We start from the raw sequence: 19,707 nt of genomic DNA, 5'->3' as shown, positions 1-19,707 counted from the left end.
CTGGGTGTTGTGCAGAAAGAGTGAAAGCTGTTACGCTGAAAAAATAAATAAAATGGAAGAAAAAAAATGGCTATAATGAAAGAAACAGAAAATAAGAAGCAATGGTGAGGATGTAGAATAAGTGGACTTTTTTTTTAAGATTATTTATTTATTTATTTGATAGAGATCACAAGTAGGCAGAGAGGCAGGCAGAGAGAGAGAGGAAGGGAAGCAGGCTCTCCACTGAGCAGAGAACCCGCCGATGCGGGTTTCGATCCCAGGACCCTGAGATCATGACCTGAGCCAAAGGCAGAGGCTTTAATCCACGCAACCACCCAGGCGCCCCTTCTTTTTTTTTTAATATTTACTTTTTAAAATTTTTTTTCAGTGTAACAGAATTCATTGTTTGTGCACCACACCCAGTGCTCCATGCAATGCCTGGCCTCCATAATACCCACCACCAGGCTCACCCAACTTCCCACCACTGACCTTTTCAAAGCCCTCAGATTGTTTTTCAGAGTCCATAGTCTCTCATGGTTCATCTCCCCCTCCAATTTCCCTCAACTCCCTTCTCCTCTCTATCTCCCCGTGTCCTCCACAAAAAACTGGACTTCTTATGCATTGCTGGAGGAAGTGTTAAAATTGTACAGCTACTGTGGAAAACACTATGGTGATTCTTCAAACAATTAAACATAGAAATTATATGAGGTCTGGCAATTTCACTCTGGGTGTATACCCAGAAGAAGTGAAAGCAGGACATGAACAGATGTATATACACCCATGTTCAAAGAGTGTTAGTCACAATAGCTGGAACGTAGAAGCAATCCCAATGTCCATAAGCAGGTAAATGGATTAGCAAAATGTAGTATATTCACAGAATGGAATATTATTCATCCTTAAGGATGAACACCAGTCTTCCTCAATCTCTTCCCAAAAAAAAGAAAAGAAATGCCTTTAAAAAATTTAAATCCTTTTTAAAAGGAATAAAATTGTGCCACATACAACAATACGAGCAAAACTTAAAGACATTATGATGATGAGATAAGCTAGTCACAAGAGGACAAATGCTATATGATTCCATTTAGATGAGATACCAAAGTAGTCAAGTTCATAGAAACAGAAAGTAAAATGGTGATTGCAAGGGACGGGGAAGGGGGAAATGGGAAATTATCATTGAATGGGTACAGTGTTTCAGTTTGGATGATAATCGAAGTTCTTAAGATGGATGGTGGTGATGGTTGTACAATAATGTAAATGTACTTAATGCTACTGAACTATATATTTAAAAAATGGCTATAATGATCAGTTTTATGTTATGTATATTTACCAGAATAGAAATGGTTTTAAAAAATTTAAAGCAGGGGTGCCTGGGTAGCTCAGTGGGTTAAGCTTCTGCCTTCGGCTCAGGTCATGATCTCAGGGTCCTGGGATCAAACCCCACATTGGGCTCTCGTCTCAGCAGGGTGCCTGCTTGTGATCTCTCTCTGTGTGTGTCAAATAAATAAATAAAATCTTCTTTAAAAATGTAAAAAAAAAAAACAAAAAAAACTCTGTTGTGGGGGTGCCTGGGTGGTTCAGTGGGTTAAGCCGCTGCCTTCGGCTCAGGTCATGATCTCAGGGTCCTGGGATCAAGTCCTGCATCGGGCTCTCTGCTCGGCAGGGAGCCTGCTTCCCTCTCTCTCTCTCTGCCTGCCTCTCTGCCTACTTGTGATCTCTCTCTCTCTCGCTGTCAAATAAATAAATAAAATCTTTAAAAAAAAAAAAAACTCTGTTGTGATTGTGATCAGGATTACTTTTAATTCCCATATTAAATAGAACTGTGTTTCTCAACTTAAATCACCTCTTGTTCTCAGTTTTTTTATGTGTGCCCATTTGTCAAATTATTATTTTTTAACTGTTATCCCTATCAAGAATATTTTCTTGAATTTTGAAGCTTCAGAACATTTAAAGTACAATAAAATATCAAATATGCTTTTTTTGTATGGTGATTGAGGGATGGCTGATCTCTTTAAACAGTGGATTTTTCTGTGTCCAAGCAATGTATGTCTCTCTCTCTCTCTCTCTCTCTCTCTCTCTCTTTTTTTTTGCAATGTATGTCTCTTAATGTATTTCTCTTAAATTCTTCAATGGACGTTGGTTTTATTCCATGAGTTTATGAGTTTATTCCTAAGTATTAGATGTATTTTGCAATTATAAATTGCAGGTCTTTTTCTTCATATTTTCCAGCTTGTGGTATTTGGCATGAGAGGATACTGTATATTTTCATATAATAATTTTATGAGATCACCTTACTGAACTTCCTTTATTTTCTCTCTGATTTTTTTCAGTTGGTTCTCATGAATTTTTCATATGGACAGTCAGATTATCTGCAAATAATTATTTTGCCTCTTCGTTTTCTAATCCATTTACTTTTAACTTGGTTCAATTAATTGCATCGTCTTTTGTTTCTGAGAAATGCTAATAGTGATAAGAGTAGACCTCCTTGTCTTATTTCTGAACTTTTCTGGGACTGTTTCTAGTTTTTTATTACTAACCAAATGCTTATATCTGTTACAGTTAGGCTATGTTTATATGTATATGTATGTATCAAGTTAAGGAAGTATTAGTATCCTAATAAAAATCAGTATCCTTTTATTCCTATACAGTCAGAACTTTTTAAAAATAAACTTAGTAGTGATTGTTTAAAAAGATATTTTAGTGCAGCGCCTGGGTGGCTCAGTTGGTTAAGTGACTGCCTTTGCTCACGTGGTGCTGCCAGGATCCTGGGATCAAGCCCTGCTTCCTGCTCCCTGCTCAGTGGGGAGTCCGCTTCTTTTTCCCTCTGGCCCTCTCAGAGCCCTGCTCATGCTCTATCTTACACACTCTCTCTCTCAGATAAATAAAATCTTTAAAAATATTGAAAAAAGGATATTTTAGCTTTTATTGAGCTAATTATATTATGATTTTATGATTTGTTCCACTTTGATGTTTTAATTCAATGACTTATTTTTCCTAATATTCATCTGTTCTTCTTGAATTGACCCACTTTGCCATGAATCCTTCTGCTTAATTCTGTTTTCCAATATTTTACTTAGGATTTTTGTTATTTATGCTTGTTTTTGAGTGTGTGGGTGTGGGCATCTTCCTGTTGGGGTTAAATTGGCTTTATAAGAAGTAGCAGAAAACTACTTCCCATATGCACAGGAATTGTATAAATAACATTGGAATTATCTATCGTTGAAATTTTGAAGAAACCCGTCCCGAAAACTATTTGGATCGGGCATAATGGGAGGTCAGGGGTCATGAATACTTTTGGATGGGTAGAGTAGGCTAGTTTCTTAGTATACCTCTCTACACTCCAAACCAGAGATTAAATAAGTATATCAGATAGGCTTTTTTTTTTTTTTAAAGATTTTATTTTTTTATTTGAGAGAGAGAGACAGTGGGAGACAACATGAGAGGCGAGAAGATCAGAGGGAGAATCAGACTCCCAGCGGAGATGGAAGCCCCATGTGGGATTCGATCCCGGAACTCCGGGATCGTGACCTGAGCTGAAGGCAGTTGCTTAACCACCTGAGCCACCCAGGCGCCCCATCAGATAGGCTTTTAGATTCCTTATTTGCAGTGCTTTTGCTGACATTGTTAGGCCTCTGATGGTTTCTGGAACCATACAGAAAATGGCTAACATAGCAGGACTGAACTGCTATCTCTAGGAAGCTCTGCTTTCAAGGTTGGCCCTTGACTGGTGTCTAGATGGAAACTTAAGAGTTTAGAAGTGTTCCTGCCATCAGCTGATAAGAGAGGCTCCTTAAGCAGTTTGTGCAAACACTATGGTTTATGTTGAACACAACTTTCCTTTTGGGAGTCTAGAATTTGGATACATGCCAGATAGGGGCTACCTATTGGAACAGCATCCATTATAAATAGCCAGGGCTTTGAGTCTCCAACAAGCTTCCTGCTTGGTAACATTTAACATGTTTTGTCACAAGTTGTTGATGGGGGAATGAAGCACATCACATGTAATTCCACTGGGAGAGGACCCTTGGCAGCTTATGTCAGGTTCTCAGATTTTGCCTCATGTGTTTTTTCAAAACCTTTACGAATTTTGTTTTGTATTCTTTGGCTGTAATAAATCGCACTCATGAGTACAATCATATGCTGAGTCACGAGAGTTCATTTCATAGGTCAGGCCAAAACAGTGATATTAAAAGGCAGTGGCAGAGTTATATGAATTTTAAAAAAGTCAATAACTTGGTCATTACAGGTGTGGAAACAATCTCATGGAAGTTAGAAAATTTGTCAGAGATCACATGTTTGACAGTGGCAGAATGAGTTTTAGAGCTTAAGAAACAAGTCAATAAACAGTTGTACACCATGAACTTTAACATTTTTTCCAATTTTATTTATCAAATTAAAGTTAGAGCTTTAAAAAATTAACTTTATTGATATGTGTTTCTAAAACATGCTTTTTCTTTTTCTTTTTTTTAACATCTTAATTTAATTTAATTTTAAAATTGAATTAAAACATGCTTTTTAAAATACAGGCGGGTGGACCCAAACTATTTGTAATTAAGCTATGGCATCGGACAAAAATATTTTCAAATATTTTCTGCTTATGATCTGTGGCCTTGGCAGTTTTGTGGCACCATTTGCCTCTTTGCAATAAGATTCAAAATGGAATCAAATCCTCAATGAATTTTCTCAGTGGATTTTTTTGTGTGTGTATTTGTGCACCTGAGTAAGGTACGTGACTACAACAGCAGAGTCTAAATCAGTGGCTCCTTTTTAGCCTGCTTGTTAGAATCGCTTCAGAAGAGTGATTCCATATTCTAGGCCAACTAAGTCACAATTTCTGATATGCGGTGCAAGCATCTTTTTCTGCCCCCTTTTTAAAGCTCCCCATGTGATTCCAATGTGTGTAGCTCATTGACAGTCACTGCTCTAATTAAAATTATTACTATATGCCAATAAAATTATATTTATTCCATAGTAAGTAGCTGTTTCCTATACCTGGCAATATTCACTTTATATCTTCAGTTGGAAAAGTGTGATTAAAATCACACTTTCAATTTAGCAAAATGAAGTTGTATTAAGAAGTACAGATCTGGAGAACTTATTAAGGTAGATATTTATATATATACTATTGATGTTTATTATGTATCATTTGAAGAATCATAAATTTACCTTCCAGCTCGTTAACCAAAAATCAATCTTTTCTCATCAAGAGTCATTTCATCTCACTTATGACCTGGGTTAAAGTATAAGTGATTATTATACCAGAGAATATATTCACTGAGTATGTGTAATGCATTTGTTCAGGCAGGGAAAGAGTCTGTTTTGTTTAGAGCCATGCACCATCACTGAAATATGGGATAGTAACATGACAGTTCATTGAAGAGTACTGAGGTTTTGAAGTCAGGCACCAGTAGATTTCAGAATTTCATGGCTGACACAGGAAATGACCATATTATTTTGGATATCAGTTGGGTAATCCAGCCAGAAACCAAAACAAAAACCAGAAACAGTCTGATCCTTTATCTAGAGTATAGCCAATCTTTGATCATATATTAGAGTGGGGTTTGGCAAACTATGGTCTTGAGGGTTAAATCCATCCCTTTTCAGCAAATAGTTTTATTGGAATATAGCCATGCTCATTAATTTACTTATTGTCAATGGCTGTTTTTGGCTCCACTGGTCTAAACAGAGACCATATAGCCTGTAAAGCCTAAAATATTTATCTGACCCCTTGCAGAAAGTTTGCCAACTTCTTCTGTATTGGACTCTTGCATCATGCATTAAATAATTTTAATCATGCATTATTTGTTGACACTCCTAAGTAGATCCTCTTAAGCTGAGTTTGATCTTTCATATATAGGTGACTAGAGATGACTCGTTTTTTTAAGGCTTTCAAGTGAAAATTGTAGTTGAAGAGGGATTTATCTTGGCTGTTAAGGGAGTATGCTGCTATCCCTTTGATGCTCCTAATCTAGGGGGCCGGGAGCTTGTCTACTTACCTGGAGTGGGTGTCATTTTACTTAACCCATGCTCCATCTCCGTGTCACAGTCCTTGCTGTTGCTCTCTCTGTAGGGGGTGGACATGGAGTAGCAAGGATTTGGGGAACCTGTACTGCAAGGATTTTTCACTGCAGTTTTTGGGGATAAAGAAATGTTTTGTACACCTTGCTAATAATGGATCTAGATATGGACGTTTACAGATTAAGAGTGGTTTAACCTTTAATCCTGGTCCAAGTGAACAGTTCAAGAAGGTGTGGAGGTCTAATGAAGAAGGCACATCTGTCTCAATTCCCCTGGTCTCTGGTGCAGTAGACAGTTAGCAGTAGAGGGGTAGCTGGCACCCCTCTGAGCGGTCAGCTTTGTCTTTACCTGGGGCACTTGAATGCCGGTGAAGAATCTTACCGGCTTGCTGGGTTACTTCCCCTGAAAAAACAGAACCTGCAAATACTGGAGAGATTGAAGAATATAAACATTTAGCTTTTAAGGGACATAACTGTTAATCATGTTTCGATTTTTAGTTAAATCTGTAGAAAAGTATTGCATACAAAAGCAAAGAAATGCCTGTAAATGAGATTAAATGTAATGATGTAGTGGTAAACACAGGCAGAGCTGTGAGTTTGAATTAGAAGTTACAGTTTAAAGAAAAGTATCGGGGTTATTCTTTATTTTCAGGGGGGTAAAGATTTCATTAATAAATGTCAGGCTATTTTTGTGACTCTCAAAGATTATTTTTTAGAAAATATTTAAGGTATTTTCAGACGAAAACCTCTGAAGGTATTTGGAATCTGATGACTTAGTTTATTCTGCTTATGACTTAGGTCTAGATCAATGCCCGGATGACTCTCCTCCTGAGTATAGTTATACCCAGCCTCATTAAGTAGATCTGTGCTACAGAGGAGTTCCAGTTGTTGGTTTTTCTTTTCCTGAGGTACCAAGAAATACGGGACTGGTAACTGGCACGGTTTTCTAGACTATAATGGCTCCAAGTGCTGTTTGTGTTAGAAGAGCTGGCATTTTTGTTTTCTTAGTATGATAAGACACTGAAGGGACTGGAGTTCATGGAGTCAGGCTGAATTACTTCTGAGAATAAATTGGTTGATAAAGATGGGAGTCATGATGCAATCTCTCTCATGCTATTTGTTTTAAAGTCCTTCAAATTCCTACTTAGCTCTGTTTATGGTATGTGATTTTCTAAATGTACTTCCCTCCTTCCACTAATTCTTACCCCTTCTTTATATCCTAGATCAACGACTATCACCTGTTCTACAAGATGAGTAACAGCCACCCTCTTCGCCCCTTTACTGCAGTGGGGGAAATTGATCACGTGCACATTTTGTCTGAACATATTGGTGCCTTGCTGATTGGGGAAGAATATGGTGACGTCACATTCGTTGTGGAAAAGAAACGTTTTCCTGCCCACAGGGTAATTTTAGCAGCGAGGTGCCAATATTTTCGGTAAGTGTATATTATTTTTTGAAGATTCAAGTCACTTGTGGAAAACACTGGTATTTTTCTCCTCTATGAAAAATATGTAACAAAGCATAACAATTTAAATCTTTGAGTTCAACCTCTATAGGAATTCTCTCTTTACAGAATTTTTTGTTTTTTTGTTTTTTTTTAATTGCCTTTTCCTTCAGGAGCCACCTGAGAATTAGAGGGTGAGAAGCCTTCCCACGCTTGAATGTTCCACATCAACCATTGTTTTCAGGATGTCAGGAATATTTCTCAGGCTGAGTCTTTGCGGCCCTCACCTTTTCCTCACAGCTCATGACTAATGGAACTTAAGCTGATTTACTGGCAATTCAGCTTCTTACTGTATAAGTGGACCGACCTCTGGACTTGCTAATGAACATGTATACCTCTTAGTTTCAGACCACCGAGGCCCAGGACCTGTCTCTGAACAGATCTATCTCTGAAATAGGCAGTTTGGCAACCCCATATTACGCTTGATCTTAGCCAAAAGGCCGAGGAGTGATAGCAACCCCAAATTAAAGGGAATTTAAGTATTTACTGAGATTTAGTTTTATTTATTTATTATTTTTTTGAAATTTAGTTTTAAAACTAAGTAAATATATAACTAAAACTAAGCAGTCTTTATGTGCTAATGTAAAAAAAAAAAAATCCTGTTTATATGTAGCCCTTTTTTTGTCACTCAGACCTCTAACTTCCAGAGTTATGAATGTTAAGCTAAGCTTTAATTACTCTACATTTTACCTCATATTTGAATGTATCTTTTTTTTTTTTTTTTTTTTTTTTTGACAGAGAAATCACAAGTAGGCAGAGAGGCAGGCAGAGAGAGAGGAGGAAGCAGGCTCCCTGCGGAGCAGAGAGCCCAATGCGGGGCTCGATCCCAGGATTCTGGGATCATGACCTGAGCCTAAGACAGAGGCTTTAACCCACTGAGCCACCCAGGTGCCCCTACCTAATATTTGTTAAAAGGGAATCATTACTGAATTATTGACTGAGTGATAAATTATCTTTGGTAAATCCAGAGCGTCCATATCTAAAAATCATGGATTGACTTGGGAGACTCATACCTAAAACCTGAGATGCCAGTGGCTTAGAGAAAATTGCACTTACCTTCTAGTGAAAACTACAGTCAGACTTTCACAACCAGAATTAAGTCAACAAAACAGCATCTGGAGGCACACAGGTGAGGCTCTTGGAAATATTTACAATTCGAACTCTTTGAGTACGTTTTAAACATTTTTAGAACCTCCCATCTTGCACATATAAAATGCCACAGTAGATGAAGCCAGGACCATCTTTTAGAGTTCTCGCTGACTCTCTCCTACACTCCTGCTAGTGGTCAGCTCCAACCAGACAGCCTGCATTGGTCTGGTCATATTATTAGTAACTGGTCTTTGTCCTCTGCACACGTTTCTTTTTGTGTTTCTCTTTTCTTACTGGTCCACTCTTTATTGTTAAAGTGTTTTAGTCAGAACATTTCAGCTTTATGTTTAGTATTTGTTAACATTATATACCTTCCCTCTTCCAAAAGAATTCAAGACAACGTGTGTGGATATCTTTCAGATGATCAGTATATTCTCAAAAGAAACTCACATGTTTTTAGAAATTTGAAGATCATATTAAGTGAATGGAATATACTTGCTTACTGAACTTGTTCTTGGTGTCTCTTTGTGAATATTGAACATTTATAGTATATCATGGCTCACTAGGCTTAACTCAGAGTCATTGGTAATGCTATTTTATATTCTCACTGCTGACACATTCATATGCAAAGGAATGTTAGGAGAAGCCTCCCTAATTGTTGTCATAGAGCCTATCAATTCGCAGATGAGGACAGACTGACTGTCCACAAGGGAATTTTTCACAGGTTGAGAGTTCATATTTAGTGTTCCAAAGAAACCTCATCAAAACCACTTTTAAAACATTGAGAATTTAGGCGAATACCATGGCTCATACTGCAGTGGGAGTAAGCCTTGGTGAGATCTCCCTAGGAAAGTATTCTTTAGTCCAGTAATTTTAAGGCCGTGGTAGGATACTCTCTGGATTAATGAAAACCTTCAAGGGTATTTTTAGGCATAGTATAACCCAGTAAAGAAATATGTTCAGAATATTTGTGAATCTTTGCCTGGAGTTTCAGCTATTTCCCTGAGGCCATCAAGAATGCCAAGACTTGGAGGAGGGTGGGCGGAATTCCAACAGACATGGAGGGAACCCTTGAAATGCTAGTCCTACTGTGAGAATTTTAGGGGCAAGGGGAGCCTCTTTTTGCCCCCTTTTTCTCTTGTTTTCACTTTTGCATATTTTCTTTCTCACTTCAACTCTTCTTTTTCTGTACTGCTCCTTTGTCCTCCTTTCTTTCCTGATGGATTTGAGGTTTAATTGGTTCATATTATTTCTCCTATAGTAATAGAGATAGAAATTCAAATTCATTACCTGACGGGGCTATCTGGTTTTCAGTTTTTAGATGAGCAGATAAGCAATAATAGGATTTTTTTAAAATCTGAAAAATACTGAAAGGCAGGAAGAAAGAAGTCAAATCACCCATAATCCCATTCCCAATTTTATTTTTAATTTATGAACTAACAAATGGAAGTTCTTCCCTCCCAGCCATCTAATCCCATTCCCCAGAGACAACCTCTGTTAACAGTGTAAGATGAATTTCCCCCAGTTTTTCTCAATGTAATTAGATACACCTATATATCTATGTGCATACACACATAAATATGTGGTATATATTTTTTCCCATCAACACATCTGGGTCTGCAGCTTGACTTACGTACTATATCCTGGATATCTTTTGAAGACTATATACATCGATCTCGTTTATCTCTGTAATAGCTGCACAGAAGTATGTATCAGTTTTTAAAATTCTGTTTCTGTTGATAGACATTTAAGATTTTTTCAGTGTTTCCATTGTTTCTTTTCTTTTCTTTTTTTTTTAAAGATTTTTTTATTTATTTATTTGACAGAGAGAGATCACAAGTAGGCAGAGAGAGAGGGGGAAGCAGTCTCCCTGCTGAGCAGAGAGCCTGATGCGGGGCTTGATCCCAGGACCCTGGGACCAGGACCTGAGCTGAAGGCAGAGGCTTAACCCACTGAGCCACCCAGGCGCCCCTCTTTTTTTTTTTTTTTTTTTTTTAAGTTTTTATTTACTTGTCAGAGATAGAACGTGTGGACAAGCAGGGGGAGCAGAAGGCAGAGGGAGAAACAGGCTCCCTGCTGAGCAAGGAGCTCAGCTGGGACTGAGTCCCAGCACCCTTGGATCATGACCTGAGCCAAAGGCAGACACTTAACCCACTGAGCCACCCAGGCATCCCTCCATTGTTTCACTATATATTCTTATACATGTATCTTTACTTTGCTATATTATTTCCTCTAGAATTGAGTCCTAACAGATTACTGAGTTGAAGGGTATGCCCATTTTAGATTTGAATAGGAATTACTTAAATTACTTTCCCCAAAGGGGTGCCTATTTATAGGCTCAAAGCAGTGCATGAGAAAACCTGTTATTCCATTGCTTTTGTAGTACTGCATAGTTAACAGGATTTTTAATTTCTGCCAGTCTAACAGGGGAGAATGGCACCTGATTGGGTATAATTGTTTTTATCTGATTATATCTTTTCCTACAGAGTTTTACTTTTTAAAGAGTTTATTGACCTTTAATCTGTTTATATGGATTTTGCTGTTCCTTTCAAAAGAGCGCTTTCATCTCTCTACTTAATGAATGTTTCTTACATATTTGAGGTCTCAGGATATTTCATTAGTCCATTTGTTTATAGAATTAATCCAAAATAGTTTATAAATAATTTCTCTTTCTTTAGAGAACTATTTAAAATGATTACTATGCATTTCTTCAGCTGAATCTTTGTGTCATTAAACAAATTTATGTTTGCATAATGCTGATAACCGTGATTTCATAATATTGTAGCAAATCTTATCTGAGGTCTTCCTCATGTATTTGTTCTCTGACATGCAGAGCATTACTGTATGGTGGGATGCGAGAATCTCAGCCTGAAGCAGAAATCCCTCTCCAAGACACCACCGCAGAAGCATTCACCATGCTGCTTAAATACATCTACACTGGGCGGGCAACGCTGACAGATGAGAAGGAGGAGGTGTTGCTGGACTTTCTGAGCCTGGCTCATAAATATGGATTTCCAGAGCTGGAGGATTCTACCTCTGAGTATCTCTGCACCATACTTAACATTCAGAATGTCTGCATGACTTTTGATGTTGCCAGCCTCTACTCACTTCCCAAGTTAACTTGCATGTGCTGCATGTTTATGGACAGAAATGCTCAGGAGGTGCTCTCCAGTGAAGGCTTCCTCTCCCTTTCTAAGGTGTGTCGTCGTCTGCAAGTACTCTGCAGGCATGCATCGCGTTATTTAGATCTGTGCAGCCGGAAGAGAGCCACAGACTAAGAATAAAAGATTAGGAACTGTCGGTCTGGAAGAGGTCGTCTGTCTAGCCGCCCGCCTCCGGCTACTGAGACTCTATGTAGATCATATAAGAGAGAGGCAAATTCCTATTTTTCCTTTTTTAAGATTCTTCTGGTAGGTTCTATGCAGGGTGGGTGTTTTCCAAGTGATGCCTGTCAGATAGGTTCCTTTGTGGTGTTGCCTACTATTTTTTGGTTTTGTATCTCTCCAATAGAGAGTTGCAACTAATAATTCCTTATTGTGAGAGGGAAAGTTCATAAAGGAGATTTGAGGTATCCTTGGATGTTTTAAGTCCACTGTTTTTTTTGTTTGTTTGTTTTTGGGGTTTTTTTGCTGGCTCAAAAAAATAGACTGTTTTGCTCAAATCTGTCTCTGAACCCTGGTCTCTCCCTTCCCTTTTTATGTTCCTCCAAGGACCTGAATATTTCAAATGGGAAAACATATTTGAAAAGCTACGTATTTGGCCCATATGTTTTTTACTATCCTACTTAATTTTTTGGAGCCAAGGGTCTTTGAGGGTTGCCCCAGTGTTGCTGGAGGTGAGTCTGGAAATCTGAAAACTAGAACTACGGGAGTACAGTAATACTGTGGAACACAAGATTTAGAATTTTAAATGCCAGATCTATCTTACTGGCCTTTAAATGTGAGCTCTCCTGGAGAGCCTGCATGGAATGACAGCTCCTCATGTTGCCATTTTTCTTCTTGTTTTATTGAAGATAGGTGCAGATGTGTGGGAAAGACTAGACATTTGATGTAGTGGTACAAGATGCCCATGGCTATTCATGGAGCCGTGATGGGCAAGAGAGCACATGGACAAAGATTAAAGAAAGAAGATGGTCGAAGAGAGTTGTTGAGATAGAAGTGATCCTTGCAGTTCTGTGAGGTTTTGCTGATTGATCATACATAGGGCTGAACTCCATATGACTGGAATTTTTTTTTTTATCCTTTTCAGACAGCACTTTTAAACATCGTATTAAGAGATTCATTTGCAGCTCCCGAGAAAGATATTTTCCTAGCCTTGTTAAATTGGTGTAAACACAATTCAAAGGAGAATCATGCTGAAATCATGCAAGCTGTGCGTTTGCCTCTGATGAGCCTCACTGAACTTCTGAACGTTGTGAGGCCTTCAGGACTGTTGTCTCCTGATGCCATTCTGGATGCTATTAAAGTTCGATCAGAGAGCCGGGATATGGACCTCAATTACAGAGGCATGCTCAGTGAGTACCTGTTTATCCTCATCTCCTGCAGATGTTTTCTCCCTTGTCTGACAGTCTCAGCTATAAAATGAGTTACAAAACTCTAGTTGCGGGTGTACGTGTGGGTCTAAGAACATAGAGCTTTGCTTTCTCTTGTTCTCCTCTTAATTCCCCCAGAGATTGTGGAGCCTTTGTAGACTCCAAAATAGGTATTTCTTGCCATTCCTGGACAAATTTCTTCAGCTGTTCCCTAGAATATCAGAAATAGACACTTTCCTGAAAAGCTTCTTCTCATGCTAAGACCTTTCCTGCCTGCCTTCCTCAAATCAGCACTGCGTATGTGCTCTGTACTTATAATTTTTTGAGGTACTGTGAACACAGAGATTCTAAGTAGTAGTAATAGCTATTTTCAACACTTATGTGATTGTTCTTATTAAGAAAATAATAGCAATTATGAAGTGCTTATAAAGTGCTTGTATTATCAATAACAGTTCTACATGGTCATTTAATTCTTACAACAGCTTGTTGAAGTAGGTACCATTATCGTCTCCATTGCACAGAGAGGTTAAGTAACTTGCCCAATGTCACAAAGAAAGATGCAGAGCAGAGAGGCAGACCTGTGTAGTTAGGCTGTGTAATGAAACGCTACGTTATGCTGTGTAACTGCAAAATATAATCTCCACCTTTGATCCTTTTAATATCCTTGTGGATATAAGACATATACTCCCATGAAAAGTTAAGTACAACAATGTTGAAAGTGAGTACATGTTGTGAATGTCGGAAGAGGATATGGCGTAGAAGGATTAAAGGAGATTTCATGGAGATTTTGAAGCCTGAGGTGAATCCTGACCTTGGATATTGTGAGTGGCATCGGGGTGGAGTGTGTTCCGAGGGGAGGAGTGGTTACGTTTGACAGACAAAGTAGAGCATTTGAGAGACCGGGAATAGAAGAGGTGGACTAGAGCAGAAGGCTCGCATCGATTAACAACAATGTCTGTAAAGGTCAGCTCCACCAAAATCATGGAAGTCTGTCAAACTAGCTTGGGATTTTTGCTTATGCCTGACGAGCAGCGAATTTTCGAGAGGGAGAGATGCATGAGTATGATGATGGTTTTAAAAGTTTGATCCATGGTGCTGTACTTGCTCATCTGGAATAGAGAATTGGTTCAGGGAGACCAGCAAGGAGGGTATTTGACCTGCACAAGGTTGATACAACTGTAAACTGAAGTGGCTGTAAGAAAGAGAGAAAGTAAGTATGTATAAAGGAGATATTATTCTAAAAAATTAGATCTTGGGGCCCCTGGGTGGCTCAGTGGATTAAGCCGCTGCCTTCGGCTCGGGTCATGATCTCAGGGTCCTGGGATCGAGCCCCGCATCGGGCTCTCTGCTCCGCGGGGAGCCTGCTTCCCTCTCTCTCTGTCTGCCTCTCTGCCTACTTGTGATCTCTCTCTGTCAAATAAATAAATAAAATCTTTAAAAAAAAAAATTAGATCTTGGTGACTTAAGAGATATTAATTTGAGGATTAAGTTTAGGAGGAAGTTACCTTATTTTATCAAATCTAAGAAACCAGAAGTTCTAAGGTGCCATTGTTTGTGTACCACTAAGAAAAAAAAGAGTACTACCAGTTAATCCATGACACAGGGGCACCTGGGTGGCTCAATGGGTTAAAGCCTCTGCCTTCGGCTCAGGTCATGATCCCAGGGTCCTGAGATCGAGCTCTGCATCGGGCTCTCTGCTCTGTGGAAATCCTGCTTCCTCCTCTCTCTGCCTGCCTCCCTGCCTACTTGTGATCTCTCTCTCTGTCAGATAAATAAAATCTTAAAAAAAAAACCAAAACCATGACACACTGTCATATCTATATCCCAATTCCAGGAAATGTTAAAATTTGAAAAAATATGTGTCTTAGAACTAAAGAAATTTAGTAGTTCTTTGAAGATGCTGAGCTTGATTTTACACTTATCGAGTTTGGGGATTTCTGGAACATCTAAGTACCAAGTTCTGTCCCATGTTAGTCATTTCCCTGAGTGATCTTTTCCTTGACCATGTTCTTACATTGTCTTCAGTACTGATTCATCTTAAATAGGTGTCCTTAGTCTGGATTTCTCTCCTGACTCATCAGATTTAGGTTTCTTTTCATTGGGCCCAGAAGAAAAGGTATTGGTTTTGGAGCCAGAAAAGTTTTACTTCAAATCCCAAATGAATTACTTATTAATTGTATGACCTGGCATTAAGTTACATAGGAATTTTACTGTTAGTCCTGCATTTCCTAGTATTGTTATGAGAATTAGTTGAAATAATTTCTGCAAATTATGTCTGGAAATTCAATCTAGGAAACCATTGTTATATTATCATTATTTGTGTTCTTCCTCCTCTCTGTATGTCTGTGTAGGAATTACCACATTGATTACATTGTTTTAAACATTTTTGTTAACTTATCTTTGATATTTGAAGGCAGAGATGATCTTTCTAAGGTTTGTTGATCTTTGTATCCTCAACATTTAAGGATAAGATGGCATATAGCATATAGCAGACATTAAGATGGCATATAGCATATAGCAGACATTTGGTGAGTGAACACATAGGAGTAGCAGTGGAAGCATGTTACTGGCATTTAGGAAGCAGTCGGAGCTGGTGAAGAAAGAGTTGAGTCCTGGACTAGAGTGTAAAGAAGGAAATAAAGCTCAGAGTCTGAGATTTGGAGAAAATCTGTAGACAGGGTCCTGAAGGTAGAGAAAGAAGAATTAGAGAGGTAGAGAAAAAATGGGGTAGGGTTATAGAAGCCAGCAGAGGAGAGAACTTTTATACAGAGAGGGTAGTCGCTGGCATTTAGTGGTGCTGGGAAGTCAGAAGAATGAGGATTGAGAGAAAACTTTGGGATGTAAGTTATAGTCGGTTGGTGAGTAGTCTGAACAGAAGCTTGGCTAAATGGGGATTAGGCATGGGTTTGAAATGATAGTGAATATAATATGTTGACCATCCAGTGTGAATTGGTGTGAAAGGCAGTAGAGAAGTAGTATGGCAGCTAGAGGGAATAGCTCAAGATAGATCTGGGAAGAGATTGGAGGTGCTAGAGAGGTCCTAGATGGGAGGATGGAAGTGGGGGAGGTAACAAGATGAGTAATAGAATTTTGGAATTTCTGAATCCTCATTGTCAGATCTGTTCATATAAGTTTCTTTTTCTCCCTTCTTGCCCTGTCTTTGATATGAGGTGTTGATAGGGCCCTACAATGGATTCATTATAGGAATAAGCTTGGGACATTTTTTCAGGAGTGAGGAGGTGCTTTGGAAACTTCATTTAGTTAATGGTAGCTTAGAATTGACCAGCTGGTCACTGGAGGTGTCAGACCTGGGTTATAATAAAGCCAGGAGATTACCATGAAAGGGAGTACTCAACCAGCTGAGGCACACTCAGTTCTGGAATGACGTATTTACTGTATTTATTACTCATAAATGTTAAATTATTCATCTTGGCATAATCCATTGGGATCTCAAGGAAGAGATTATATAAATGTCTGAGAATCTTTTATCTCACTTCTGAATTTGAGAAATGATTAAATAACAGGCTGGTTTTCTGACTTTTTAACTATGTGGGTAGTGAAATCCATAATATCAACTAAGGATGCATAGCACTTTCCTGTCAGCTCCTAAAAAGATACATTAGTTATTCTCTAAGTAAATGTTATCCAGACATACCATTATTTTCTTTTATCACATTTCTTCTCTGTTAGGAATACTTGGTCTGAAATTTCAGAAGTCTTCCTGGATTGTTCTGGGAAAGGTAGTTATGTTTATTTTGAAACTGTTGACCAAATTTGTTTTGTTTCTTTGTTCTCCCCTGTGTGTAGCTTCTTTGTCGTTGGGACTTTTTGTGAACTGTGGAGAGGTTCTATTCTGGATTAGGGACACCACAGATACTAATGCTTTTTCTTTGAGTTTATTAGTGTTGGTTACTGGAAGGTTCAACTCTTAGAGCTGCATATCCTGAGGATTTTGACCAAATTACAATTTTTTTCCTCCTTAAAAAAAAAAAAAGAGGATCCAAAGGATGTTTTAACTTACCAGAGATGGTTAGTCTTTCTGGGAAGGTGATTTTGAGTAGTTTTTTACACACACATGGTGAAAGGAATTAACTTTGATGAAAATTATTTTTTTTCCGTAGGTATTTGAACAACTTGCTGTTCCCTTAATGCTTAGTTTTATCTTAACTATGGAGGTATTTCTGCCGTGAAAGTTAGTGCTTTTTTTGTTCAGGCTGAGTTATACTTGTTTTGTGTGTCTCAGATTTTAGACTCTGGAAAAGAGGACAATATTGTTTCTTCATGTTTATAGCAGGGAGCATATCACAGCTTCCATTCTCAAGGTTTCTTTTTTTTAAGATGTCATTTATTTATTTGAGACAGAGAGATAGAGAGAGAGTACAAGCAGGGGGAGGAGCAGAGGGAGAGAGAGTCTCAAGTGGACTCCCCACTGAGCATGGAGCCTGATGTAGGACTGATCTCAGGACCTGATCTGAAACCAAGAGTCAGCTGCTCAACCAACTGAGCCACACAGGCACCCCTGAAACTTTAATATTTTTAAAACTCTTTGACATACATGTTATTTATCTTCCCAGCTATAGTTGATAGTATCTTTGTCGGTAAACTAGGGGGTTCACAAAGAATCCCTCCTGAGCATTCTCTGTGGAGGCATTTTTATGTTTGATATGCACTTGTCTGTATGAGATGATGGCTGCTGGAGGGTGAGTCCAGCATAGTCCGGCACACAGAAGGCAGCTTAGAAATTTTTTTTTTCTTTAAATATATAGGATGAAGGTCCCATTCAGCTCTTAGAAGCTTTCATTCTGTGATCTTTATAAGTAACTCGTCTAAAGTTACTGAGTGAAATCGAAGCCTGAGCTGGAACCAGAGTGCTGATCTGACTCACAAGGCCATTGCTCTCCAACAGACTCTCCTGCCTGGGTTATTTTCTGTTGGTGTTTGTGTTTGGCATGTTTGATCATGAGTACTGTCAAATGTGGAAAGGAGGCCTGCAGAGAGTGGAGATAATGGGGAGAGTTAGGGAAGACAGGGGATGTCAAGAAAGCCCTTTGTCATGCCACACTTGTTGGAAGGGCAGAGCCACACATCTTCCAGGGAAGTCAGGTTGGGGAGTACAGGGTGATTTGGGGTACAGAAGTAGGTAAAGAGATGGCAGTGGGCAGAGAACCAGTGTGGCTCCAGATGACCCATCAAGAGTGGACAAGTGTCTCAGCCTAGATGTAATAGAAAGTTCAACAAAGGATGATTAAAAACATAATGCAATCAAAGGAAAACACAAGATAACTAACCTGGCACCAGATTTTGGCACTGTGTAGCTAGCGGCCAGTCCTACTCCATTTCTCCATAGCTTTCCTTTCGAGTAATGGCTTGTTTCTGCCTAACTATGGAACGTTAGAGCTTAATTTTTTTTTTCATATTTCTAAAATGCATCCAAAATTACAAATGCAAAGAAAAGTATTGTTATCTACTTGGTTGTTTAATCCCTAACACCTGCATTTTTTGAGAGCTCTTTTCTCTGAGCTCTTTTTCTCTGAGCCCCAATACAGGTAGTAAGAATATTTATGGTTTGAGTTATTTTATTATGACTTGAATTTTCTCATGATCACTTTTTTTTTTAAATTCTTCTTAAATTTAACTATCGGTTTTGTACATGCATGTGTGTGCACACGGCACGTGCGCACACACACACACACACACACTTGGAGTTGTATTTTTATCCTATGAGATACTCAGACTATAATCACCATGAGAGAATTTCCACTTGTGTGAGTGTTTCCCATTTTAAAGTAAAAGATACTTTTGGGGGGAATCTGTATCAAGAATAGTTAGAGAAGTTCTCAAGTGCCCTTGAAATAAACTTCAAAAGAAGACTTTAGACTTGTGGTAGCAATTTCATTTCCATTTTAGACTTTCAGTTACACTCTCTTGAAACCCTTGTGCCTGTGTGTTATTCCAAGCCTGCTAAATTTTAGAGATGAAAAAGCTTATGTTTAGAGAAAATCAAAGGTTAGCAGCACTTTCTAAGTCTGAAAGCTTGAGTTCCCCCTTTTTTGGTGTGGTCTTGACTGGTGGTGTCAGAACTGCTGGAGATGGTTCCAGTGGTCAGCAGTGACAGACTTCAGACCCTAACATTTTATACCGAGCAGCAAGGGAACAGAGATCTCTTTTTACCGAGGGTTACACATTACTCACACTAAAAAGTGTCAGTTGGGAGTTTCTGTTTGCTTGCTTTATGAAGTGCTTCATCTCTAGATTGGAGACATCAGGAGGGCAGGGCCCATATGTCTCATTCTCTGAGGTATTCCCGTGGTACCTGGTACAGATTGAATCTTCTGTGTTTTTGACTGAATGCTTTATATTTCCAGGACATTGTAGCATATATTTTCTGTAGTCTGATCTTTACAGTAACACAGAAGGTGGGTTGGACACAGTATTATTTGTAGATGAGAAAACAGATGCAGATTCAGAGACCGAGTGGCCTCAGGCAGAGGCAATGTGTGGTAAAGCTGGAGTCTCAGACTTAGGTCTTCTCACTTTAAATACAACTCTCTTTGTTTTTACACTGTATCAGACTCTGTTTTTTCCCTCTA

At 38.7% G+C, this 19,707-nt stretch overlaps 1 protein-coding gene across 3 annotated transcripts in view; it reads left to right on the top strand.

Moving 5' to 3' along the window:
- Positions 1-19,707, top strand: part of BTBD9 (BTB domain containing 9) — a 422,827-nt gene that overhangs the window by 33,985 nt on the left and 369,135 nt on the right. For all 3 annotated transcript variants that reach the window (XR_006818290.1, XR_006818291.1, XM_046004605.1), the window contains exons 2-4: positions 7,217-7,428; positions 11,420-11,783; positions 12,835-13,099. Coding sequence is in view for 1 of the 3 variants with exons in the window: in XM_046004605.1 (XP_045860561.1) it covers positions 7,244-7,428; positions 11,420-11,783; positions 12,835-13,099 (814 nt within the window). In the remaining 2 variants the exon portion in view is untranslated. The remainder of the gene's footprint in view (positions 1-7,216; positions 7,429-11,419; positions 11,784-12,834; positions 13,100-19,707) is intronic.

The sequence above is a fragment of the Meles meles genome, chromosome 5, assembly GCF_922984935.1.
Source record: "Meles meles chromosome 5, mMelMel3.1 paternal haplotype, whole genome shotgun sequence".
Classification (NCBI taxonomy): Eukaryota; Metazoa; Chordata; class Mammalia; order Carnivora; family Mustelidae; genus Meles; species Meles meles.
This window is presented reverse-complemented; position numbering and strand designations above follow the sequence as displayed.